General features: G+C 43.1%; 2 protein-coding genes across 3 annotated transcripts; both read right to left on the minus strand.

Annotated features, from left to right (window-relative positions):
• Nucleotides 1-6,751: 6,751 nt before the first annotated feature.
• Nucleotides 6,752-12,349, minus strand: LOC123403145 (beta-1,2-xylosyltransferase XYXT1-like). The gene is made up of 4 exons (XM_045097111.1): nt 12,113-12,349; nt 11,694-11,795; nt 11,555-11,608; nt 6,752-8,130 (listed from the first exon to the last, which is right to left on the minus strand). Exons 1-4 carry the CDS (start codon nt 12,249-12,251, stop codon nt 6,983-6,985), a joined length of 1,443 nt encoding a protein of 480 aa, XP_044953046.1. The 5' UTR covers nt 12,252-12,349; the 3' UTR covers nt 6,752-6,982.
• A 6,213-nt stretch (nt 12,350-18,562) lies between these two features.
• LOC123403069 (beta-1,2-xylosyltransferase XYXT1-like) lies at nt 18,563-27,108 on the minus strand. Of its 2 annotated transcripts, XM_045097042.1 has the most exons (5): nt 26,871-27,108; nt 26,459-26,554; nt 26,285-26,338; nt 25,568-25,621; nt 18,563-19,921 (listed from the first exon to the last, which is right to left on the minus strand). In XM_045097042.1, exons 1-5 carry the CDS (start codon nt 27,019-27,021, stop codon nt 18,762-18,764), a joined length of 1,515 nt encoding a protein of 504 aa, XP_044952977.1. In that variant the 5' UTR covers nt 27,022-27,108; the 3' UTR covers nt 18,563-18,761. The 2 variants fall into 2 exon arrangements, with proteins under 2 accessions (XP_044952977.1, XP_044952978.1); XM_045097043.1 differs by lacking the exon at nt 25,568-25,621.
• Between the last annotated feature and the right edge of the window lie 485 nt (nt 27,109-27,593).

Genomic DNA, 27,593 nt, shown 5'->3' on the forward strand with positions numbered 1-27,593 from the left:
AAAGCTTTTGTTAAACTCTTCTTATGAACTAAACAAGGTTAACTTGAATTAAATCAAAAACAGTTTCAACTTTAATACAAATTGTTTCTGATCTAAACTAAAATAACAGAGAAATAAAACTTACGAAACATTTTATTGAAAGTATTTTCAAATAGGAAATCAAACTAGCAATGAAACCAATTTGCAAGTTTTTATAAAACTAGAATTGGTTTCATGATATCAAATAACAATAAATAAAATAAAAATAATTTTGATTGAGAGACTAATGTTAACAAATAGAAAACAAAGTAAAACTTGTCTACTAATATAAAAGGAAACAAATTAAAACAAGTAAAACAAAGGAAATTGAAATAAACCTACAAAAAAACTAAAACAGAATCTGTTTTGCTTAAACCTTAATTTGAAATATTCTAAAAATTCTAAAATTATACCTACTGATAAATAAGATCACTAGTGACCAGAAGAAAAAATAATCAAATTAAAATCTATTTTAAAACTCAAGTTATAATTAGCAAATTAGTGTTTGAATCAAATCCGTGTGAATTCAACTTTAAACTTTTCAAATATAACCAAACTTTATATCTACAGAAAGTAAAAAAACTTTGTGACACAATGTAAAATCAATCAACAAAAAATTATAAATATATTTAAAGATAAAGCAAAACAAGAAACAAAACTATTGTGTTTTTAAAACAAAAAACAGAAGAAAAAAAACTAACTAGCGAACAAACTACATGGCGTGCTATGAGTGGACAGAGGTATGCGCGCGCAGGTGCTAACAAGTGAACGTGCGTAAAAGAAAAGAAAACGGTTCAGCCTACTTAAGTGCTTCTAATCTGTACCTTGAGATCTAGATCATACGGCTGAAAGGAGCAGCGGTGAGCTCACACAGCCGGTGGTGGCACTCCGGCGAGTCGATGGCATGGCAGAGCTTGGTGGTGCTTGGGCGAAAGGCTCCGGTGGTCGAGGACGACGATGAAGGTGACCAGGCGACGGCGGCGGACCTCCGACGTCGTTTGGCAACGTTAGAGAGGCTCGAGGGTTTCGGGTGTGAGCAACACGAGCTCGAGGAGCTCCGGGAGGTGGCCAAACTCCGGCAAGTTTGTGTTGGCGTTCTCGCGAGGGTCTCTTGGGGTTTGGGAGGAAAACGGGACGCGGGGTGGTTCCTCTATTTATAAGAGGCCTCGGGGTGCACCAAACGGCAAGGGAGAGGGAGATCCGATCGGACCCGGCGCGGTTCCAGCGAGGAAGGAATGGAAGAGGAGGGAAGAAGGAAGATGACCAGCGGGAGTAGCTTTCGGTGGTGTGTCCCACAAGTCAGTGAGTGGAGGAGAGAATGGAAAGGGCGGCGGCCGATCGGGAGGGGATTCGATCGTGCGCGAGGTGGGCTGACTTGCCATGGGCATTGGGGCTAGTTGGGCCGCTTCGACTTTACCTAAAAAACATTTTTTTCCTTTATAAAATAAAAACAGAAAGCTAGAATAAAAGAGAAACTATAATACTTTTATATAGATTTATTATATATCAAAATTTGCAGAAAAAGATTTCCTACAAGATGAACATATTCTCAATGACAAACAAAAACCTCACAAATTCTAAAAATCCAAACAGTGCTACTATTCTAAATAATATGCCAAGAAATCATTTTGAAAGTATCAAAATTGTATCAAATTCATTTCTCTCCACTTTTATATTGAATGGAATCATTTTACCCTAATCCCATGTATTTTATTTCTAGAGAAAAATAAATTTTAAAACCACTTCAAAAATTGCTTTTTGACCCTAATATGAAATATTTTCGAAACAGTCATCTGAATTTTTTTATAATTCCAAATAAAATAATGTGGAATGGTCATATTTTATAAGAGCAAATAAAAAAATTTATAAGTGCAATTTTTTTTTCCAAAATAGTTATATTTAGATTCCTCACATTTTTCTGATAATAATGGATATATTATTTGTCAAATTTAGATTTATAGATTTAAAGATATTAATTATGTCATATTAAATGAATAAATGGCAAAAATGAATAAAATAATAATATTACTTATTTGATTTTTATTGAAATTCAATAATATTATTACTAATTATTTTATTTTGAACTTTTTAGTTATTTTGGATTTTTTGTTTTTTATGCTTTTTAAGAATTATTTGAGTTTTTTTTGAAAAAAAATTCATTTTTGATTTTTTTTAGGTTCATAAATTAATTATTGTTGTTTATGAATCATTGCTGTTTATTTTAATAATTGTTTGGAATTTAAAAAATTAAATCATGTGACATCAAGACCTAAGGGTTAATAGGATCGATAGCTTACTATTGTCAATAAAACAGCAAGTGGAGACTTGGAAACTAGTGAAAATAGAACCGGAAAGTTAAGCGTGCTTGGACTGTATTAGTAAGAGGATGGGTGACTGGTCGGGAAGTTTGACGATTTGAAATGAGTGCTCCACGCTGGAGCAGTGAGTAGGGGTCATTAGAGATTAAATTGCTAAGTAATTCAAAGATATGAAAATCGTAAAAAGTTAAAAACCACCAGTGTCGTAATCATCATTTCCTCTCTGATGGTGGATCCGCGTCTTCTTGGCTTAGCTAAAAGGGTATCACCCTAGATCTATCCTAAACAGAAATCCTTTGCAAAAATGTTGGCCTACCGCGATTGAAAATATTTGGTCAGATCCGACACACTCATGCTGCTCGTCATCTTGCTTGTATGCGTCGAGCACACACTGGGAACCGCCAGACTTGGGGAAGAACGAGAAGAACGTCGTGTCATTGCCCACATGTTGATATGTGTTTGATGGTTTTTTCAGGTCAAAAGTTACCATGCAGGAACTACATAAGATATCACGCATATAGTATGTAAGTTATCATGATGTTTACAAGGAAATTACTAGGGTATATGTTTCAACTCCTTTTTGTCTAGGCCAGACTTACCATTATATTTGTAAGTAAATTATCAGCTCTATAATACCTGTTGGAATTATGCCCTAGAGGCAATGATAAATATAGTTATTATTACAACTCCTGTATCAAGATAATTGTTTATTGTCCATGCTATAATTGTATTGAATGAAGACTCATTTACATGTGTGGATGCATAGACAAAACACCGTCCCTAGCATGCCTCTAGTTGGCTAGCCAGTTGATCGATGATGGTCAGTGTCTTCTGATTATGAACAAGGTGTTGTTGCTTGATAACTGGATCACGTCATTAGCAGAATCACGTGATGGACTAGACCCAAACTAATAGACGTAGCATGTTGATCGTGTCATTTTGTTCCTACTGTTTTCTGCGTGTCAAGTATTTATTCCTATGACCATGAGATCATATAACTCACTGACACCGGAGGAATGCTTTGTGTGTATCAAACGTCGCAACGTAACTGGGTGACTATAAAGGTGCTCTACAGGTATCTCCAAAGGTATTAGTTGAGTTAGTATGGATCAAGACTGGGATTTGTCACTCCGTGTGACGGAGAGGTATCTCGGGGCCCACTCGGTAATACAACATCACACACAAGCCTTGCAAGCAATGTAACTTCGTGTAAGTTGCGGGATCTTGTATTACGGAACGAGTAAAGAGACTTGCCGGTAAACGAGATTGAAATAGGTATACGGATACTGACGATCGAATCTCGGGCAAGTAACATACCGAAGGACAAAGGGAATGACATACGGGATTATATGAATCCTTGGCACTCATGTTCAAACGATAAGATCTTCGTAGAATATGTAGGATCCAATATGGGCATCCAGGTCCCGCTATTGGATATTGACCGAGGAGTCTCTCGGGTCATGTCTACATAGTTCTCGAACCCGCAGGGTCTGCACACTTAAGGTTCGACATTGTTCTATGCGTATTTGAGTTATATGGTTGGTTACCGAATGTTGTTCGGAGTCCTGGATGAGATCACGGACGTCACGAGGGTTTCCGGAATGGTCCAGAAACGAAGATTGATATATAGGATGACCTCATTTGATTACCGGAATGTTTTCGGAGTTACCGGGAATGTACCGGGAATGACGAATGGGTTCCGGGAGTTCACCGGGGGGGGCAACCCACCCCGGGGAAGCCCATAGGCCTTGGGGGTGACACACCAGCCCTTAGTGGGCTGGTGGGACAGCCCAAAAGGCTCTATGCGCCAAGGAGAAGAAAATCAAGACAGAAAGAAAAAAAAAGGAGGAGGTGGGAAGGAAGGGGGACTCCCTCCCACCAAACCAAGTCCAACTCGGTTTGGGGGGGAGAGTCCTCCCCCTTGGACTCGGCCGACCCCCTTGGGGATCCTTGAGCCCCAAGGCAAGGTCCCCTCCCTACCACCTATATATACGGTGGTTTTAGGGCTGATTTGAGACGACTTTTCCACGGCAGCCCGACCACATACCTCCACGGTTTTTCCTCTAGATCGCGTTTCTGCGGAGCTCGGGCGGAGCCCTGCTGAGACAAGGTCATCACCAACCTCCGGAGCGCCGTCACGCTGCCAGAGAACTCTTCTACCTCTCCATATCTCTTGCTGGATCAAGAAGGCCGAGATCATCGTCGAGCTGTACGTGTGCTGAACGCGGAGGTGCCGTCCGTTCGGTACTAGATCGTGGGACTGATCGCGGGATTGTTCGCGGGGCGGATCGAGGGACGTGAGAACGTTCCACTACATCAACCGCGTTCTCTAACGCTTCTGCTGTACGGTCTACGAGGGTACGTAGATCACTCATTAGAAGAATCACGTGATGGACTAGACCCAAACTAATAGACGTAGCATGTTGATCGTGTCATTTTGTTGCTACTGTTTTCTGCGTGTCAAGTATTTGTTCCTATGACCATGAGATCATATAACTCACTGACACCGGAGGAATGCTTTATGTGTATCAAACGTCGCAACGTAACTGGGTGACTATAAAGATGCTCTACAGGTATCTCCGAAGGTGTTCGTTGAGTTAGTATGGATCAAGACTGGGATTTGTCACTCCGTGTGACGGAGAGGTATCTCGGGGCCCACTCGGTAATACAACATCACACACAAGCCTTGCAAGCAATGTGAATTAGTGTAAGTTGCGGGATCTTGTATTACGGAACGAGTAAAGAGACTTGCCGGTAAACGAGATTGAAATAGGTATACGGATACTGACGATCGAATCTCGGGCAAGTAACATACCGAAGGACAAAGGGAATGACATACGGGATTATATGAATCCTTGGCACTGAGGTTCAAACGATAAGATCTTCGTAGAATATGTAGGATCCAATATGGGCATCCAGGTCCCGCTATTGGATATTGACCGAGGAGTCTCTCGGGTCATGTCTACATAGTTCTCGAACCCGCAGGGGCTGCACACTTAAGGTTCGACGTTGTTTTATGCGTATTTGAGTTATATGGTTGGTTACCGAATGTTGTTCGGAGTCCCAGATGAGATCACGGACGTCACGAGGCTTTCAGGAATGGTCCGGAAACGAAGAATGATATATAGGATGACCTCATTTGATTACCGGAAGGTTTTCGGAGTTACCGGGAATGTACCGGGAATGACGAATGGATTCCGGGAGTTCACCGGGGGGGCAACCCACCCCGTGGAAGCCCATAGGCCTTGGGGGTGACACACCAGCCCTTAGTGGGCTGGTGGGACAGCCCAAAAGGCTCTATGCGCCAAGGAGAAGAAAATCAAGAGAGAAAGAAAAAAAAAGGAGGAGGTGGGAAGGAAGGGGGACTCCCTCCCACCAAACCAATTCCAACTCGGTTTGGGGGGGAGAGTCCTCCCCCTTGGACTCGGCCGACCCCCTGGGGGCTCCTTGAGCCCCAAGGCAAGGTCCCCTCCCTCCCACCTATATATACGGGGGTTTTAGGGCTGATTTGAGACGACTTTTCCACGGCTGCCCGACCACATACCTCCACGGTTTTTCCTCTAGATCGCGTTTCTGCGGAGCTCGGGCGGAGCCCTGCTGAGACAAGGTCATCACCAACCTCCGGAGCGCCGTCACGCTGCCGGAGAACTCTTCTACCTCTCCGTCTCTCTTGCTGGATCAAGAAGGCCGAGATCATCGTCGAGCTGTACGTGTGCTGAACGCGGAGGTGCCGTCCGTTCGGTACTAGATCGTGGGACTGATCGCGGGATTGTTCGCGGGGCGGATCGAGGGGCGTGAGGACGTTCCACTACATCAACCGCGTTCTCTAACGCTTCTGCTGTACGATCTACAAGGGTACGTAGATCACTCATCCCCTCTCGTAGATGGACATCACCATGATAGGTCTTCGTGCGCGTAGAAATTTTTTTGTTTCCCATGCGACGTTCCCCAACACTTTTTGCATGTCATTTAATTACCTCTAGTCCATGTTTAGTCCTTGAAAAGAAACGGGTAGGGACTAGAGACTTTTTAGTTGGGACTAAAAAAAGTCCTAGGACTTTTTAAAGAAACAGGGCCTGAAGATGCCCGAGAAGAAAGCAATAAAAGTGTTCTTTTTCTAATACTACAATTTACAAGGTCAGTTAAAATGAATATCATTTACTGGACAATAAAAGTGACGTGGTGCAAATGGTTGTTGGCCTAGCCACATTGGACATGGTGTGCTTCGGTTCATTAGTTCGATTTCAACAATGGGTTATTTTATTTTTCTCGAATGCGGAAGAAGAAAACAGGTGGAGTGAATCCTGGAAAAACTGCCCTGAAAAAGCGGATCAAATCGGTGAAGAGATAGACGTGGGACTAGAAGACCTGGATCATGCGGAAACTGCCACCAAAACTAATCTGATCGAGCTACCTGCTAGCGAATCGTTCTGATTTATTTTAGAAGTCCGAACGTTTGGAAATTACCTTTTGCCTTTAGTGAAAAGAGAGAAAATAATACTCACAGAGTAGAACTTAATACCGAATTATTTTCTCCCTTTGCTAATTTAGTGAAAATGATAACAAAAGAAAAAACGCCATGCCACCTAGCAACAACTAACCCAAAATGTGAAAACTAGCAAAGAGTTTACGAACATTGCCTGCCCCTACTGCTTGCGTAGGTGGTTAAACGCTTGCTCCAGCGTTGGCGCGAAGCGAGTGGTGTTGATGCGGACGTTCTGCATCAGGTAGAAGTCATACATCGTGGTCCAGCCGCTTCGGTGGATGGAGTCGGGGTCCTTGATCGCCGGGTGGTCGGGCCCTAGCTTCTCCAGCAGCGAGCTCTCCTCCGCGCTCACGCTGTAGTCAAGGTACTTGAGCCCCATGTCTGTTGCGGGCTCGCTGAAATCCAACCTCGCCATTACCTCTATCTTGCCGAACGGCACCACCTGGATCAGGACACCCCCCGGCGGCAGGTGCACCGCGTTCGTCAGCCCCGCGCCGTGCACGCCCAGCACCACGTCGAACGAGTTCACCACCCGCGCCTGCTCCACCTCTGACCCGTTGAGCCGCAGCTCCGTCACTACCGCCTCAAACCCCACCGCCTCCGCCGCTTGCACAATCTCTGGCTCGTTCAGGAACCGGCGGAAGGTCCCCCGGTGAATCAGCAGCAGCCGGGGCTTCTTGTACGGCTCCCGGATCACTGCTCCGCGTGGGAGCGCGTAGGTCTCCCGCACGAACTGCGTGAAGTCTGCCATGGTGAGGCGGCCCCCCGGCACCAGTTCGGGAACGATGCTGAAGTCCTTGTCGAGGCGGAGCCCCACCGTGACGCGCGGGAAACACCGCACATACGCATCGTGGTCCATGTCCACGACGCCGTACTTGGACAGCCCCTGCAACAAGGTCTTGTACTTGACCAGCCACCGCGGCAGGTGCTTGATGTTGCTGACCAGGAACGTGACCTCGCCGTGGTACTGCCGCGATGCGACGAACAGCGGCACCAGAATGTCGGCGTAGTCATGCCAGTAGTTGCCCACGTACCCTCCGATTCCGAACAGGATGGCAGGCATCGTGTGGGTCACCGTGCACGGAGGGGCGGCGGCCCGGTCCGGCAGCTGAGTCACGGTGACCGCCCTAAGGCTCTGGCCACTGCGCGTGTATGGCGAGATCATCCACTCGTGGCGCTCTGACCAGCCCACCGGGACGAGGCTCACGGATAGGGCTGTGCCATTGGTGCGCACGTCGCCGTCGACTTTGCAGGTGGCGGACAAACCGCGGGAGTGGTCCTCCGTGGTACACACCATCTTGACATTATCTGTGGCAGGACAAGGGAAAGGGAATTCCATTAGCACTGTTATTATAAACTACTCCCTCCGTTCCTAAATATAAGTCTTTCTAGGGGTTTCACTAATAGACTACATACTAATGTATATAGACATACTTTAGAGTATAGATTCATTCATTTTGCTTCGTAAGTGAAATATCTCAAAAGACTTATATTTAGGTACGGAGGGAGTAGCATTAAGCTCGCGTTAATTACTAAGTTAGCTCTGGTTAGGTTCAACATGTAGCTTCAACGTTTAGACAACTTGTTACATCTTTCACTCGACCTGCTATTTGTAACTAGCCCTGTATCCATGCATCAATGTGTGTGCCTTCATTGGAGTAGCTAATTGATTGTTATTCTAGCGGTAAGTCACTCAGTAAGGAGATATCTTTGCTAAATGTTAAACAATGCAAAAATTGATGTTTTGCAGTGAAAAACAATGAAATTGATATGTCTGTAGCTGCTCGTCTCATCCGTTATATGTGGTGCAGAGGTGGCATGCATCATGCATGTATATAGTTCAATTGGTTTGTTAATAATACTATATTAATAGAGGTTATTTAGAAGCATGCATAGGACATTTGGGTTATTAATTTCTTTCGTAATGGCAGATGAGGGTAGTTCAGATACAGATCTAGGGTTTATTTTACAAAAAAATACAATGCATATAAGTGAGGGGCTTAGATGCACATTTTGGTTGGGGGGTGCAACTTTATGTATCTTATATAACCATATTGGTGATCGTCGCTAATTTATTTCTCTAACATGCCAACATGTTAGGTCAACATGCAAGCATGCATTGAAAAAACTCACCTCAACATGCAACCATGCATGGGAAAATGTTTTCCGATTATCTTACTTATATTCAGTATTTTCAACTATCTAGCCATACCGTAATTAATATAATTAGCCATATATGTATTTTTCAATTTCAGTTCTCATATTACTAATTTAAACATTAATATTTCATACAACCAATTATATTAGAATTATATTGCAACCAATATTGGAGTAGGGTTTTTGGAGACCGAGCTCCATGGCGGACTTAATTTTGAAAATTTCTAATTTCACACTTTTTGGTTCCAATTCCTTTTTATTTTGAAAAAAAACACATGTATACAAGGATGTAATGTGCATGTGTGTAAAATTACATGATGAAATACTTTGAATTGCGAGGGCTAGAAAAAACATGGACTTTGAGGGTGAATAGTAAATATTGTAAAAGGCACATAATTGTTTTTTTGTTTGTAGAACTTTCGTTTTAACATATTTTGACCAGGAAAATTAAACACTCATACATTATGTATCTAGGTATATGTATATTTGTTCACCAAAATTTTTTAAACTGGAAATTTTGAAGTTTGAAGTTTTGAAATTTAGGCCTCCATTGAACTCGGTCTCCATTTGGGGTTTTCACCAATATTGGATATATGCAAATTTAGCGGGGTACTTTACAGGATGAACTTTCATAATAACATGACCGACAGGTAAATGGAAGCAGCGGTGGGTAGTGGAGAATAAAAAGGAGCACACCTTAATTAGTACTACCTCTACCCTAATTTATTAATCATGTTTGTATTTTGTGCTAAATTTTGACCATAGATCTAACTAATAAAAGGTTAGTGCATGTCATAAAATACAATATCGTTGGATTAGTATTTGAACATAGTTTCCAATGATATTATTTTTTATGACATGCATTAACACTTTATTTGTTAAATCCAAGGTCAAAGATTGATGCAAATTTTAAAGAAGACCAATAAACCAAGACAGAAGTAGTATGTTTAAGTATTTTCCCACATTGCAATGTGTTTTAGCAAATCGGGACGAGGCAAGCAAGTAGTATATGTAGGAGCATTTATCATTAGCAGCTCCATGAATCAATGCACTATTTTTAGAAAAGGAGGATTACCTTCGGCCTTTGCATCAATAAGATGCATGCGGCCCCAAATTAAGAAATGCATGAAGTCTAAAAATAACCCATCTTGACTCCTCTTTGATATACAAGTTCAAACTAATATGTGTTATTTATTTGGAATAGAGAGATTGCTACAAATTTTTCTAGGGGTGTTTATTTTAGATTAACATTAACAGTGACAAAGATGAATGATTAGAAGCAAGCCAGATAGAGTGGTAATTGCTATCAACATAGATTGTGTCCACATGATTAATGGTCTATGTTTGCTTTTGAAAGAGAATTCCCATGATTTCTTTTCTGTGTATGTCTTGTAAGGATCAACGTGGAGACTCTAATTACATACTAATAGTAAGACCAATAATTATTCTTTTTGTCCTTCTTATGATGCATTTATCTTAAAAAATGGCAATATGACTTTTCAATATGAATAAAAAAATGAACTGAACATATGTGGGGTGGGGACCCATATGCTGGTAGTGTTAGTTTTAAAGACTTGCCTAATTAGAAAACTATATCATGTTATGCATTGGAGGAAAGTTGATCTAAAATATTGACCGAACTGCCCAAGTTCACTGTTATCGGTAAATTGACATTGACTTCTCTAGTTCACAAATTAAATTGTGTGTTGTCAGTCAGATCTGTCAGGCATGCATTTAAGCTTAAGTCAACTCCTCTAATCAGTGCCGAAAAGAGAGGTGGTCCGACAACCCTTTCTTTTTTTGTGCACAGAAAACTGTCCTCAAAGCAAATGATTTTATATACTTTATAAACTTCCCTTTCCCAGTTCATGATTTCGTTGGGTACCCAAACTAACAAGCATGCCTGCGAACTTGGCCTCTTCCAATGCACAAGTGCTTACTCGTCCGACTGTAGCTTAAATGCAGGACTTGACTTAAGCTTAAATTCAGATGGAGTGTTAAGCACATTAAATACTGTAGCAACTGAAGTCCATAATGGAGTAGTAGCTAAGCCTATTTTATTAAATGATTTAGTAACTATACTAGTGCATGCATTGATGAGCTTTCTTCATTTAATTGTTTTGCCTAGGTTTCTGCACTTGGTATTGTTTCTTTCTGGGATCATCAAACTCATCGCTCTCCTCTTAACTATAGCGTCACATCAGATTTTTTTGCCTACATGGCATCTTTAGGCATGTGCCAATGCATCATCTCTTAGCATGTAATCACATGCGTAATAAAAATATAAGAAAGAACTAATACAATGCATTGTATCTTATGTGTTGTATCTAAATTTAATGATTTGTGACTCATGCTGCATGTGATTGGGTTAGCACCTCTTTTTTGTCAATCGCCACCTGTTAAGGTTGTATGTTATCTAAGATACAACATCACTATTTTTTCATTAAATACAATGACACATAAGCAAAATGTCTATCAAACCGCGCTAAGAGACTTGCATTAGCACATGCCTTAGCACCCATATAAGCTAGAGCACTGGATAGGGCCTAAAGGACGGGAGAGTTGATCTGCTCACCGGAATCTTGAATCGGCTGTTTGTCCGGGACCCGGTGCATATCAGAAGTAACAACTGCAGAATAAACAACAAACAAGAATTAATTTTCAAATTATGGACTACACATATTGGAAATAAGCATGTGGGTAGATGTGCTTACGTATTTCACTTTCACCGGGAGGTTTAATCAATTGCATTTCACCAGGACCTCTAATCAGTTGTTTGGCCGAGATCCATTGTGCTACTGCTGCCGTAGTGGCAACTGCATAAATATTAAACGGCAGGAAAGAACTGATCCCGTCAGCTCATGTCGTGGGCTCAAGGCAGAAAATTAAGAATTCGGTAGTACGATGTACGATGTACTAGTACTGTAAAAAAAATCTCAAAAAGAAACGTAATTTTCTGTAGACAAATAAGCCACGTTGGTCGTCCAAGGATACGGCTAGGCTAACGTTAATAACGTGACGGTGAAAAGCTAGCCGCGGAATAAGAAGATGGAGGATGCATGCAAGCTGCAGCTAGCGGTGTAGCAGATGAATTAATGCATGAAACGGTGGTTGAAACGAGTGAACCATTTACCGCTCATGGCAGTCTGCTGCTGGACGAGGAAGTAGACGAGCAGCGCAAAGAGGACGCCGGCGGCGAAGCCGGAGTTGGCGTGGACCGGCGGACAGCTCTTCCTGGGCCTCTCCCTCTCCTCGCAGCAGCTCTTGCTCATCGCCTCTTGCGGCTGCTTGCTGCTGCCGCTGCTGCTGCGAGTCGTGGTAGTGGTACACTACTGTACTAGCAGTGAGAGTGAGGACGCGCCGTTTTGGGTTCGCTTCGGACTGGGTTATACTCTTCAAAAGTACGTAGTGCATGCACATTGTTTATCCTGGCGGGAAAACCGACGACTTTGACTTTCCCAATTGCGCGCGGCTCGATGCTTACATAGCGTAAATAAACATTAATGAGACGTCGACCGTTGATTTGTGGATAGCGTGAATGCTCCATGTGGATGCCCAACTGATGGGTGATGTTGAGATCCGAGTCCCACTAGCTAGCAATGCACCTTCGCTGAAATTCCCGTTGGTACGATATAAAGACGATACGTAATGCCATAGAAAATCATCACCCGTTTACTTTCCATGATGTGTCTTCACAAGTCTAGTCGCTGAAAAGCCTTGCTCGGTTATTGCGATTGACACGGGAAGAGTTTTGATCAACCGCAATAGTCTGTCGACGACCATCGAGAATTCTGAAACTTTATCGAAATTCGTATTCTGATCCTCACCTCAAATGAACCCTAATGAACAGTAAATATCAATTACAATAGTAAAAGGAAATATGAATTTTGTTTGTGGTTATATTTCACAAAATGTTTTGTATGCTTAACAAATTTCAGAATAGAATGACATTCTTGGAAGTCATGGCAAAAAAAACGAACTCGCAAAAAACAAATGGCAAAAGAACGAAAATCAGTAGTCCAAAATGTTTTTAAAACTAACAATTTCGGAGCATCGATTTTGTTTTTGTTTCCACGACTTACACAAATGGCCATTCAAGTTGCAATTTTGCAAGCATACAAAATATGTCTGAAAGTTTACCAGAAAAAATCAGAATGTTTTGAATATATTTACAATTTTTATGGTTTTACAGTTCAACAGGGTGTATTTGAGCTCGGGGGCAGACACTCCATGTCCGAAACTTTACCCGTTTTTAAAAATCTACCCAATAGTCAACTCAGCAAGTGAAGACAAGAACTCTAGAGCTGGATGGGAGCAAATGACCAAATTGAACTGGGGAAGTTGAGACTCTAGCTCAGCCAGCTCTTCGCTAGAAAATTGTGCTGGATAGATTTTGTTTGCTTGAGTGCATGTATTCGACACATTGAATATGTCATATCATGGATCTAGTTATACACAAAGTCTCTTAAGTTATGTACTTTGAACACCATATTGGTAATTTAGCCCAACCAATTTGATGGATGCCAAAAAGAAATGTTGATAAGTACTTCTTTGAGCTTATAGATCTAATGTGTCCTGGAGAAAATGTTGTTGCCATCACCAATATCATCTCTGATGTTATTCAAATTCATTCTCTTTATAAATTCCATGCACACATCACTGATGAAGATGAAAATGTAGGTTATCAAGAAAATGATGATGTGAGTGAACGTGGTTATTATGATGTGGGTGATGACTATGATGATGAGTATGACAAGATAATGATAAATCTTAGTCTTTTCATAGAGATTACTATATATATATGATACTTTGCATTGTCGTGATAGTAACTTAAAATAGTGTCATATGCATGACACTAGGATAAGTTACTCCCCCACTATTACTACAAGTATACTTACAATAAGTTCTTATAGGTAATCGATATCTCTCAAACGTATCTATATTTTTTATTGTTTAATGCTATTGTATTATTATTATGTGCTTCTTATATAGCATTATATTTTTATGGAATAAACTATTAATTTAGTGACAATGATTTTGGCTTCGCAGGAAATCAGTATCTACGGGGTCAAAATAAGTTGCCGATTTAATACGCCTTTTTTTGGGAAACAAGAAACACAAGCAGCTTCGGGAGACCTCGAGAGGAGCTGACAGGGGCCCACATGGCCAGGTGGCGCAGCTAGGGGGTGCTCTTGCCCATTGCCCCGTGTGGCCCCCCTTTACCCCATTATTCCAATTCCATCGCCATAAATCCTATGAGAAATTCCGATGAGAAAAATTCCTATGAGAAATTTTCCTTATTGTTTAACGTTTTACTTTCTAGTTATCATTTGTACAGCAATCATCTCATTTAATTTAGCTAGCACCTATTTTTCTCAACATGCAACTATGACACCAAATATACAATAATGAAACACAATATATATATTTTACAAATATTTCCGCAACAACGTTCGAGGCATCAGCTAGTCCCTAGCAAGAACCCTAGACGTGGGGATGTCTCACCAGAGGCTTGGGTTGGTGTCGGGGTTGGGGCACGGGTCAAGGTCGCCGGGGTCGAGGTCGGGGTCGGGGCCGGGGTCGAGGTCAAGGTCGGGGCCGGGGCAAGCTCGTGGGGAGGACCTGCGGCGGCGGCGCAGAGTGGAGAAGAGAGAATGAGAAGGGGGAAGGTAGGGAGTGAGGGGCGTGGCGACGATGTAGAGTGGAGAGGGAGAGAGTGAGTAGGGGAGAGGCAGGGAGTGAGGGGTGGGGCGGCGGCGCAGAGTGGAGAGGGAGGGAGTGAGGGGCGACGGTGGCGGCGCAGAGTGTGGAGAGTGAGAGAGTGAGAAATAGGGGCGTAAGGGGGGCGACAAAGACGATAAGTGCACGCCCCACTTAGCAGTAGCGCGGGTCGGAAGAATGCGCTACTACTATCCTGTTAGCAGTAGCGCCGGTATCTGGGGCGCTCTACTACTAAATCTAGCATGTCGGAAACGGTGGGGTAATATTAGTAGTAGCGTGTTTCTTAAAACAACGCTACTGCTAAGTATTTAGCAGTAGCAACTCTAGTAGAGACGCCCTACTGATATGTAACGTCAGCGCCCTCTTTTATCTAGCGCTACTGCTAATGTTCTATGTATAAAGTTTTCCCTAGTAGTGTAAACTCATCACACCCATAGTCAAAGAACCCTAGACGTGGGGATGTCTCACCAGAGGCTTGGGTTGGTGTCGGGGTTGGGGCACGGGTCAAGGTCGAGGCCGGGGCGAGCTCGTCGGGGACCTGCGGCGGCGGCGCAGAGTGGAGAAGAGAGAATGAGAAGGGGGAAGGTAGGGAGTGAGGGGTGTGGCGACGATGTAGAGTGGAGAGGGAGAGAGTGAGTAGGGGAGAGGGAGGGAGTGAGGGGTGGGGCGGCGGCGCAGAGTGGAGAGGGAGGGAGTGAGGGGCGACGGTGGCGGCGCAGAGTGTGGAGAGTGAGAGAGTGAGAAATAGGGGCGTGAGGGGGCGACAAAGACGATAAGTGCACGCCCCACATAGCAGTAGCGCGGGTCGGAAGAATGCGCTACTACTATTCTGTTAGCAGTAGCGCCGGTATCTGGGGCGCTCTACTACTAAATCTAGCATGTCGGAAACGGTGGGGCAATATTAGTAGTAGCGTGTTTCTTAAAACAACGCTACTGCTAAGTATTTAGCAGTAGCAACTCTAGTAGAGACGCGCTACTGATATGTAACATCAGCGCCCTCTTTTATCCAGCGCTACTGCTAATGTTCTATGTATAAAGTTTTCCCTAGTAGTGTAAACTCATCACACCCATAGTCAAGTTCTCATATCTTCTCTATGTAACCACTAGCAAAAGGGCCCGTGCGTTGCAACGGGAGAAAAAAATACCACACGCTTTTAATCTTTTTATAATCATTTTGATTTTTTAAAATAATAAGCTAACTAACTAATGTAGTCAGTCCTATCCTATTTTGTTGAGAAATCAACCCGTCCATTGTTAATTTCACCATGATGAGAAATTGAGTGGGACAAGCAAAGCAAAACAAAGAGGCTACGTGAATGACCAATGAACTGTTATCTTATTTCACTCATGGGGTAGAGAATGTGGGATGAGATGACAAACTGAAGGTGGTGTTTCATTCTCTCTCTCTCTACAACAATGCAATCTTACATTCAATACATTCATTCAGCAGCAAACAAATTCCCACAAAACAAAATTTCTTGCCGGTGCTTGGCACACGGTTGGAGGCATGGGGAGGGAATCTCACCAGATGACGAGTTCCTGCCGGAGGAGGGGATACGATGAGGGGAGCAAGGGTTAGGCGCCTCTATCTGGCCATAAGGAGTCGCCGTTGCCGCGCCATAACCTCGGAGTTCCCCGTGTGAGCCATGGAGGCCCGCCTCCACCTGCAAGTACTTCGCGCCGACGCGCTTTATCCGCGCGTTACCGCCTTTCTGCATCGAGCAGACGCATCATCCCAAGTCGCTGTAGCTGTCGCGTTGATTTGATCCAGAAGTTGTGCTCGAGCGCCGAAACGGGGGCAGCAAGCGGGCAGAGGTACGGCCGCGGATGCGGGTGGGTTGAGATCGACAGCACTGGTGGTTGAGGTCGGCCGGGGCGGCGAGTGGTGTGGCAGCGGCCTGGGCACATGCCAGGATGGACCAGGGTCGATGCGATGCGCTCGAGCGCCGCAATGGGGGCAGTGAGCAGGGAGAGGTATAGCCGCGGAGACGGGTGGGTTGAGATCGGCAACGGTGGCGGTTGAGGTCGGCTGCGGCGGCGAGTGGTGTGACGGCGGCCTGGGCACAGGCCAGGGTGGCCCAGAGTCGACAGGAGGAGGCGATGCGTACGGCTATAATTTTTGCAGCGAATCGTTTTTCCCTTTTGCGTTGCAGATAAATGATGAAGCGCGGGTTGAATAACAAAAATTACAGGGGCTTTTTTATAAAAAATGATGTGGTGGGTTTTCCGACGGAAGCAATAGCCGCTTTATTATTATTATAGCAAAATAGCCCGTGCGTTGCAACGGGAAAAAAATACCACACGCTTTTAATCTTTTTATAATTATTTTGATTTATTAAAATAATAATCTAACTAACTAATGTAGTTAGTCCTATCCTATTTTGTTGAAAAATCAACCCGTCCATTGTTAATTCCACTATAATGAGAAATTAAAGCGCGGGTTGAATAACAAAAATTACAGATGTTTTTTTTATAAAAATGGCGTGGTGGGTTTTCCGACGGAAGCAATAGCCGCTTTATTATTAGGTATAGATAATATGTGTCCTTTGCCCTATGGGTGTTTGCTGCATCAAAGCGGACACTACTGTTTTTGTTGGTTCTCTTTTTATCTTGAGCGATCGTGTAAAATATATTTCCATTCATTTCGTACCCTTGAAAAGTCAATACAGTTGAAGATGGTGTACTGACCAACAAATACAGATCATCGCTAACAGTGTTGTTACTCATGAGATGTGTTTGCAACCAACCGCCGAAAGACGACATGTGTGCACATGTAGTCCAGTCGTCAGACTACCCCGGGTCTTGGGAGCGTACAATATTCTTCTGTTCATTAATATACGAAGCCACAAAGGTAGAATTTTATAGAACTATATAGTGTTTTTGCACCCAAGAATGCTTGTCTGTACATATTATTGCTTTCGGCCCTATAGCGTGCCTTTTTCAGTCAGTCTTCCCTCATGCCGCGGTTGAGGAACATCAATCGGCTTAAGATCGGGAATAAAGTCAACACAAAACTCAATAACCTCCTCTGATTCATGGCCCTTGGAGATGCTTCCTTCTGTCCTGACATGGTTATGAACATATTTCTGTAAGACTCCATGAACCTCTCAAAGAGGAATATATTGTGTACAAATACAGGACCCAGAATGACAATCTTGCCGACTAGGTGAACTAGGACGTACGTCATAATATTAAAGAAGGATGGTGGAAACACCAACTCAAAACTGACAAGACATTTAACCAAATCATTCTGTAATCTTGATAGGATTTCTGGATTGCTTTCTTTCTAAAAATATTGCATTGAGGAATGCACATAGCTTCACAATGGCTAATCAAATAATTTTTGGTAGAAGCCCCCTCAAGCATTTCATCGAACAACTCTTGTGCATAGGAAAAGAAAACAAACTAGCAACTACCTCTTACTTTCTCCGAGGAAACAATAGTGGAGAGGACGGGCAGGGATGAAGTATATATGGGCAAACTTTTAATCCTGGTTGGAGTCTAAAACCGGGACTACAGACGGACATTTAGTCCCGGTTAAAGACACCAACTGAGCTAAAGGGTGTCAGCCTGACGCAACCCCTTTAGTCCCGGTTGATGACACCAGCCGGGACTAAAGATGACAGTGCCGCCCGTTCTTTCCTAGCTGTTGGAACCAGAACTAATGCTCGTAAAACGGCGGGGACTATTACTCAATCAGGGTTAGGACAAAAATCTTTTTTTCTACTACTGGCTCATTAACTTCTCAGTTCGCCACGTCTCTTCAGAGGATATTTATACTCCATGTAACCATCGTCAATTGTAATCTAATCATTTGATTTCAGCAATATCAGGGTGCAACACCTCAGAGCCACAAATCCACTTCAGTAGTAATATGCACTATTATTTTATCATAACATTTCCACTATAAAACAAAGCATATATATTAACATGTTTACCCGCGCATTTACACAGGCCACTTTGCTAGTTATGCCAAAAAGAAGCCACTGCGATTAACCCAAAACATAAAAAGAACTGGCAGAGAAAACAACGTGATTAACGCACATATGTATCTCTCCCACCTACTGCTGGCGTAGGTGGCCGAGCGCTTGCGCCAGCGTTGGCGCGAAGCGGGTGGTGTTGATGCGGACGTTCTGCTTACCAAGGTACAAGTCGAACATGTTGGTCCAGCCGCTTCGGTGGATGGAGTCGGGGTCCTTGATCGCCGGGTGCTCCGGCCCCAGCAGCTCCATCAGCGAGCTCTCCTCCGCGCTCACGCTGTAGTCGAGGTACTTGAGCCCCATGTCCGTCGCGCCCTCGCTGAACTCCGACCTCGCGATGACCTCTATGTTCCCGTACGGCACCACCTGGATCAGCACGCCGCCCGGCGGCAGGTGCAACGCGTTCGTCAGCCCGGCGCCGTGCATGCCCAGCAGCACGTCGAACGAGTTCACCAGCCGCGCCTGCTCCACCTCGGACGCGTTGCCCCGCAGCTCCATCACCACCGCCTCGAACCCTGCCGCCTCCGCCGCTTGCGCAATCTCCAGCTCGTTCAGGAACAGGCGGTAGTGTCCCCGGTGGATGAGTAGCAGCCGCGGCTTCTTGTCCGGCTCGCGGGTCAGGCTGACCGCCGCGCCGCGTGGGAGGCCGTAGGTCTCGCGCAGGAACCGGGTGAAGTCGACCATGGAGAGGGGCGCCCCCGGCACCAGCTCGGGGACGATGCTCAGCTCCTTGTCAAGGCGGAGCCCCACCGTGACGTGAGGGAAGCACCGCACCTCCGTGTCGCCGTCCATGTCCACCCAGGCGTGCTTCGACAGCGCCCCCAAGAGGGTCTTGTACTTGACCAGCCATTCAGGCTTGTGCTGGATGTTGCTGATCAGGAACGTCACCTCGCCGCGGTACCGCCGCGACGCCACGAACAGCGGCACCAGGATGTCGGTGTAGTCATGCCAGTAGTTGCCCACGTACCCCCCGATCGCGAACAGGACGGCCGGCATCGTGTGTGTCACCGTGCACGGCGGGGCGGCGGCCCGGTCCTGCAGCTGCGTCACCGTCACATTCCTAACGACGACCTCCATTTTCGCGTACGGCATGATCATCCACTCGCGGCGCACCGACCTGCTCGCCGGGACGAGAGTCACCGACAGGGCTGTGCCGTTGGTGCGGACGTCGCCGTCGACTTCGCAGGTTTCGGAGTAACCGCGGGAAAGGCCCTCCGTGTGACACACCACCTCGCCATTCTCTGTAGCACAAGCCAAGTCAAAGAAAGGAAACAAAATTTACCCCAACGTACGTCTATAAATATAGTTTGTAATCTTTGTCAGATCGTCATAGAGATTTCGATCAATTACTAATTCTTATGCTTTTTTTTTACCCCATTCGTAGTATTTTCCCTATGAATCAGACTTCACACCTATGTGTAAGTAGTATTTTCCCTTCGCCGTCAGACTTTGAAAGTTAAGTTTAGTATATCCGAGGCACCGTTTACAGTGTTCGTTGTTTCCCATACATTGACCTAGATGAATCCCATAATGCATATTTGTCTTTTATGAGCATGGGGCAAGCGTTCATGGGTTAAATCAATATTGGATACAGTAGCTAGATCAGTTGCCTAATTGAGACTCAAAGTCATGGTTTGGTACTCAGATCTGTCTGACTTTCCCTTCTATTTTAAGTTTATGTCAACCCAGTAATTAGTAGCAGATCTCGAAAAAAAAACATCTCTACAGTCGGCCCTGCGCTGAAATCAAATGAATTTTCATTTTACGATTTCCTTAGATACTCAAATTAGCAGAGCATGTTCAAATTTGATCAATACAAAGAACATGAGTTTTTTTTGTGTGCATAATCTCGCCATACAATAACAAAAAGTTGGAAGAACGGATTATCTACCATGCACGGGATATACCATGCATGCAGCTTTCTGACACATGCACTATTGTTGTATACTATATATAGTACAACCCATTTCACTCCTCTCTCTTTTCACACTTCGACTTTTTTTCATTTGATTTTCATGTTTGTATATCTTCTAAATCGAAAGTACTATTTCTAATCTATTTGCATATTTGTGCTTCTGGTGACAAGAGCTATGAAAAGAGATCAATGTTGAATATATTTCAAGAAAGTTTGAATTTTGAATCTTAAAACATGCTAAGACTTGAGATCACAATAAATCATAGACATTCACCTAGAAGATTGTACATGTATCAAAATGTTACATAAGAATTTACTGTGTGTCAATGCACATCAAAGTGATGCACGATCTTGGTAGCACATGGTAAATTTGTTTCAAAAATAATATTACAAATTTGTATTTAACATGTGTTTTATCAGATCATGGTAGGGTTTTTCGTCCTCTAGAATGCATCACTTTGTTACATAGAATTTTACGCAAATATTCAAAACATTCATAAACTAGACTCGGTTTCGAAAGATAAAATGGATTTAAACTTGGAAGTCGTATAAAAAAACATGAGTCGGTAGAGCATTGCATAGAATCCCTGCCACGAAGCTAGTGATAGAAAAAATTGTCAGCAATGATGGAGGAAGTGGGGAGGCATATGCATGTGACCAAATTTCCAAGTAGATGAGCGGCTGCACCATGCATGAGATATCCCGTGCATAGTAGATATGCTTTTCTCCGAAAGTTGGCACTACAATCAATATCTTTGCTCTCTTAGTTTGCAATCTTTGAGATACCATTTACTAATTTGTATACGTTTTTACCCCCATTCCTAGTATTGTCCCTATGAATCAGACTTCACACCTATGTGTAGTGTTTTTCCTTCGCTGGTTACAGTGTTCGTTGTTTCCCATACTTTGACCAAGATCGCATAATACTTTGACCTTGATCGCATAAAGCTTTCATGGGTTAAATCAATATTTGATAGCTAGATCGGTTGCCTAATTGACACTCAAAGTCGTTGTTTGGTACTCACATCAATTAGACTTTTACGTCTATGTTAACCCAGGAATTATTAATTAACACTAGATCTTGAAAAAAAACATCTCTCCGGTCGGCACTACGCTAGCGCCATTCAGTCATGGTGTTATCTTTAAAGCAGATTTCGATAAAGCATATGATAAAGTCAAATGGTCTTTTCTTCATCAGGCCTTACGCATGAAAGGATTCAATGAAAGATGGAGAAATCAGGTTGATACTTTCATTCAGAAAGACAGTGTAGCGATTAAAGTTAATGATGACATAGGTCATTTTTTTCAAACACACAAGGGAGTAAGGCAGGGTTATTTAATTTCTCCAGTGTTGTTCAACATAGTAACAGATATGTTGACATTACTCATTGCTAGGGCCAAAGAAAAGGGCCAAGTAGGAGGACTTATTCCACATCTGGTAGAGGGGGGTGTCCATACTACAATATGCGGATGATACAATTATTTTCGTGGAACACGATATGACTAAAGCGAGGAATATGAAACTAGTATTGTGCTTATTTGAACAGCTCTCGGGGCTGAAAAATAATTTCAACAAAAGCGAACTTCTCTGCTTTGGGAAGGCAAAAGAGGAGCAAGACGCTTATAGGCAGCTATTTGGATGTGAAATGGAATCACTACCGTTTAGCTATCTCGGGGTTCCTATTCATCATAGACGACTAACGAATAAGGAATGAAAATATATTGAAGATAGATTTGAAAAAAAACTAAGTTGCTGGAAGGGCAAGCTTATGTCATATGGAGGGAGGCTAGTATTAATAAACTCCGTGTTAACAAGCATACCCATGTTCCTCTTGTCTTTTTTCGAAATACCAGTAGGGGTACGAAAAAGACTTGATTTTTACAGATCTCGTTTCTTCTAGCAAAGTGATGAGGCTAAGAAGAAATACAGGTTGACACCTTGGGATATTATATGTAGACCAAAAGACCAAGGGTATGGGCATTGAAAATTTGGAAGTGAAAAACAGATGTTTGCTTAGCAAATGGCTTTATAGGTTATCTACAGAGACCGAAGGGACGTGGATTCAAATATTGAAGAATAAATACTTACATTCAAAAACTTTAGCCGAGGTTACAACTAGATCAAATGACTCACCTTTCTGGAAGGGGTTAATGAAGATATAGCTGACCTTTTTTCAGAGGGTGAAGTTTATAGTTGGTGATGGTGCATCAACAAGATTTTGGGAAGATACTTGGCTTGGGGACACTCCTTTAGCACTTCAATACCCTATGTTTTATAATATTGCACAACGTAAAGAGGACTATGTGTCCACGGTACTACAATCAGTACCTCTTAATATGCAGTTCAGGTGAGCTTTAGTAGGAGCACGCTGGAACACATGGTTACATCTGGTCAGAAGACTTATACATGTGCAACTAACTGACCAGACAGATAGCTGCAAATGGTGCATTTTCAGTGAAGTCCATGTATATGGATCTGATAAACACTGGACCTATATCCAGATCATTACATATTTGGAATATCAAAGTTCCGCTCAGGATTAAAATTTCTATGTGGTTTATACACAAAGGTGTGGTATTAACCAAAGATGACTTGATAAACGAAGATGGGGAGGACGACCTAATTGTTGCTATTGTGAGCAGAATGAAACAATAAGACACCTCTTTCTAGATTGCCCCCTTGCAAAAGTACTATGGTGTATTGTTCATATAGCTTTTAATGTCACCCCACCTACATGCATGTATTAGCTTGTTATTTACAATGTGGCTCGATGGAGTAGACGTTAAAATATCGAAACTTATCAGAATTGGGTTATGCGCTCTATTTTGGGCTATATGAAATACCAGGAATGACATGATTTTTAATGGCAAGAAATTCAACAACTTTTTGCACGTTATCTTCCGAGCGACGCCTTGGATCCGTACGTGGTCGTTACTCACCCATGCGGACTCTAGGGAGCTTATGGATATTGGGTGCAACCGATGGGAGATGGTCGCACGGGCTATCTTCAACCGATTTGGATAGCTAGGCCGGATGTGGCAGTTTTTCATATCATTTTTGTTTTCACTATTGAGCTTCACAGCTTTGTGGATCTAAGACTTTGTTTTGAAATTATTTTAATAAGATGGTTGCATGCATCGATTGATGCAGAGGCCGGGGGCTCATTTCCTCTGTTTCAAAGAGGCTCCGCCACTGATGACGACATTGTCTACTCGATGTGATGGCTTTCATTAGTTGGTCCCAACGATTAGGATGGAAAACCTTTTCCCGGTCATCTTTGGCTGGACAAGACAACGACGGCAAGAGGATGTGTATATCTTCTTGAAGGCGTTGTTGCGGAAGAAGCCATAGGTATTCATTTCATATCTTGTAATGGTCTGTCGTAGCTTACTAGATGGGATATTATTTGTAGACCCAAAGATCAAGGAGGATTAGGAATTGAAAATTTAGAGACCAAAAACAGATGTCTACTAAGCAGATGGCTGTTTAGACTATCTTCGGAAACTGAAGGTATGTGGGTACAAATTCAGAAGAACAAGTACTTACAAAACAAAACCTTATCTCAGGTTACAGCACGACGACTGACTCTCCTTTCTGGAAGGGGTTGATGCGGACAAAAAATGCTTTCTTCAGCAGAACTAGGTTTATCATAGGCAATGATGAATCTACCAGTTTCTGGGAAGACACTTGGTTAGGGGAGATGCCTTTAGCTATTCAATATTCGTGGTTGTACCATATTGCACAACGTCGACAAGCGTCCGTTGCATCAATACTTGGCGAGATTCCTCTAAATATTCAATTTCGTAGATCTCTTATCGGCGATAGATGGATTAGTTGGTTGCATCTCGTGAGAAGGTTGATGGACGTCAACCTCTCTCACAGACCCGATCGTGTTCATTGGAAGCTGACCACGAATGGAGTATTCACGGTAAAATCTATGTACATGCATCTCATAGATCCAATACCCATTCCAAAATCAGCGCATATTTGGAAGATCAAAGTTCCTCTTAGAATTAAAGTCTTTATGTGGTTTGTTCACAAAGGGGTTATTCTAACGAAGGATAATCTTGCAAAGCGAAACTGGAATGGTAATACTAGATGCAGCTTTTGTCCGAATAAAGAAATTATTAAGCACCTCTTTCTCGAATGTCCTATGGCTAAAGTGGTTTGGCGCTCGCTGCACATTGCTTTTAACATCACTCCTCCTAATAGTATAAACACGTTATTCCGAATGTGGTTACAGGGGGTTGATGTACACACTGCTAAACTTATTTGCATGGATTCTTGTGCACTGTTGTGGGTTGTATGGAACTGCAGAAATGACTTAGTGTTTAACAGACAACGCGACTTTCACTTCTTGCAGGTTATCTTCAGGGCTACCGCACGGATCCGCACATGGTCATTACTCACTCCTGTGGAAGCCAGAGAGCCTATGGTTACTGGGTGTGTCCGTTGAGAGATGGTAGCATAGGGTATCTTCAACCGGTTTGGATGGCGTCATGTTAATAGGATAGGTGTTTAGTCATCTATATATTTTGTCATCTCCGGCTTGGGCAAGAAAGATGCCTTGTATCGTCCTATTTTATTTTTGATGCACACTTCATGTACTTGTCTGAGACTTGATTTCGATTTTAATATATGGTTGTATGCATCTCTTGATGCAGAGGCCGAGGCTCAGCCTCCATTTTGAAAAAAAAAATGTACTCTCCTTGTTGATGCTTTTGGCCTTGTTGCCTTGTATCAGCTTTAATAAAAATGTTTGTGTGCATCATATTGATGCACAGGCCGGGAGTTTTAACCTTTTTTCAAAAGAAAAAATAATAATTAACACCAGATCTCGAAATATAACATCTCGCTAGTCGACACTACGCTCAAAATAAATGATTTCCATTTTATGATTTCCTTGGGTACTCAAAATAGCAGAGCATGTTCAAATTTGATCAATAATAAGAACAGAAGTGATCTGCTCACCTGAATCATGAATTGGCTGTTTGTCCACGATTGGCTGCACGTCAGAAGCCAGGACTGTAGATTAAGCAAAAAGCAAGAATTTGATGTTCAGATCATGCCAACAAGCATTACGTGAGCACTTCTACAAATCTATGTTACATTGTACTCTTGCTTGTTGTCATGTACAAAGTAACACAGATTGGTAGAAGTGCTCACGTATTAATTTACTGGCTAGGCACCTCACGCTGTGTATATTTAGCCATCATCAAGATCAGATGAGATTGAGTTTAGTACAGCGTTTACAGTACTGTTCGTTGTTTCCCATGCATTGAACTTTGATTCCATAATGCCTAATTTTTGTAGTACTTTCATGAGCTTGTGGCAAGCGTCCATCTCGGTTAAATCAATATATTTGCTAGCTAGAGATCTGATATTGACTTCACTGATTTGCAGGTACATCGTGATTCTCGGTCAGATCTGTCAGACATTTAAGCTTAAGTCAACTCTCATAAGTACTGTCAGGACTCGGCATCTCACTTACATCTCACTGCCGACAATAGGGGTGGACATTTATTTTTAGAAAAAAAATGCTGGGAAAAATAATGCCCTCAAAACAAATAATTTTCCATTCAATTTACCTTTTTTTTCTATTTCGCCACTTCCATGGATACCCAAACTAACAAGGCATGCATACAAAATTGCAAATTTGATCAAAACAACAGGAGTGCTAGCTCTCACCTGTATCTTGAGTCGGCTGTTTGCCCGCGATCGCATGCACGTCAGAAGCGACAACTGTGTAGATTAAGCAACAAGCAAGATTTGATCTTCAGTTTACAGAGACTAGAGATAGGCAATGTGCATAGCTGTTGGCACAAAGCTACATATATAGATACTATGGGTAGAAATGCTTACGTATTTCACCAGGAGCTTTAATCGGTTGTATTTCACGAGGGGCCTTGATCAGTTGTTTATGCGACATCCATTGTGATACTACGGTGGTAGTTGCAACTGTGCGTTCATATTAAAGAACAAGAGAGAAGTGTTGCCGTCAGTCAGCCTATGTTATGTAATCAAAGTAGAAACATGAACATCCATGTCTAGAGAAATCTCAAACAAGTAATTTGAGACGGAAGGAGTAATAATATAGATAGCCCGTCGCATGATCTGTCTTTTGCTAGTTCGATCCATACTTGTGATGGATAAATCGCAGCATCTCTAACAATCACAGTTTCACTAGCTAACATAACACTAACAATCACAGTAATTAGCTAGCTGTTGTGGAATAACAAGATAAAGCGGATGCACAAAACAAATGCATCCTTACCGCCGAGGGCGCTGATCGCCTCCTGCTGCTGGACGACGAAATAGACTAGGAGCACAAAGACGACGCCGGCGACGAAGCCGAAGTTGACGTGGACCACCGGCGCCCAGCTCCTCCGGGGCCTCTCCCTCTCCTCCGAGCAGCTCATGTTCATCGTCTTTCTTCCTTGTGCTCCCTGCTGCTACTGCTGTCAACCGTGGCAGTAGTACTGGCTACTGAGTGAGGACGCGACGTGAGCGTTCGGACTGGGTTTTATATTCTGGAGTACCTAGGGCACATTGTTTCTCGCAAGCGGGAAACCCAGGACAGAATTGGTCCAACTCCGAATGGACGTTGCTAGGAAGTTCTTCTTGGATTCTGGGAGCGGCGGTTTGGTGTCCAAGTGCATCTACACCTGGGTGTCAACAGTAAATTAAAATAAAAACTGGACTTTGTGACATCAAATATGCTCTAAGAATAGATCTACAGCTGGACTAGACAAATTTGATCCCTCAAATATTCATGGACGCGCCCAACCAGTGTCTGAGTATCTCTATTTTGACTCCCTATTTGTCCGTCTACGCAGTCATGTCCTTCATTTTTTTTCTTTATACGTACGATCACATGCATATGACTGATAGAAACAAAGAAAAAAAAAGAAAAGATATAATAAAAAAATAAAAAGATGCTCCGTAGTAGACTCAATTCTATGTGATGGACGCAGGACCAATGACCGGTCATGCCCGG

Source organism: Hordeum vulgare, chromosome 6H (genome assembly GCF_904849725.1).
Source record: "Hordeum vulgare subsp. vulgare chromosome 6H, MorexV3_pseudomolecules_assembly, whole genome shotgun sequence".
NCBI classification, from domain to species: domain Eukaryota; kingdom Viridiplantae; phylum Streptophyta; class Magnoliopsida; order Poales; family Poaceae; genus Hordeum; species Hordeum vulgare.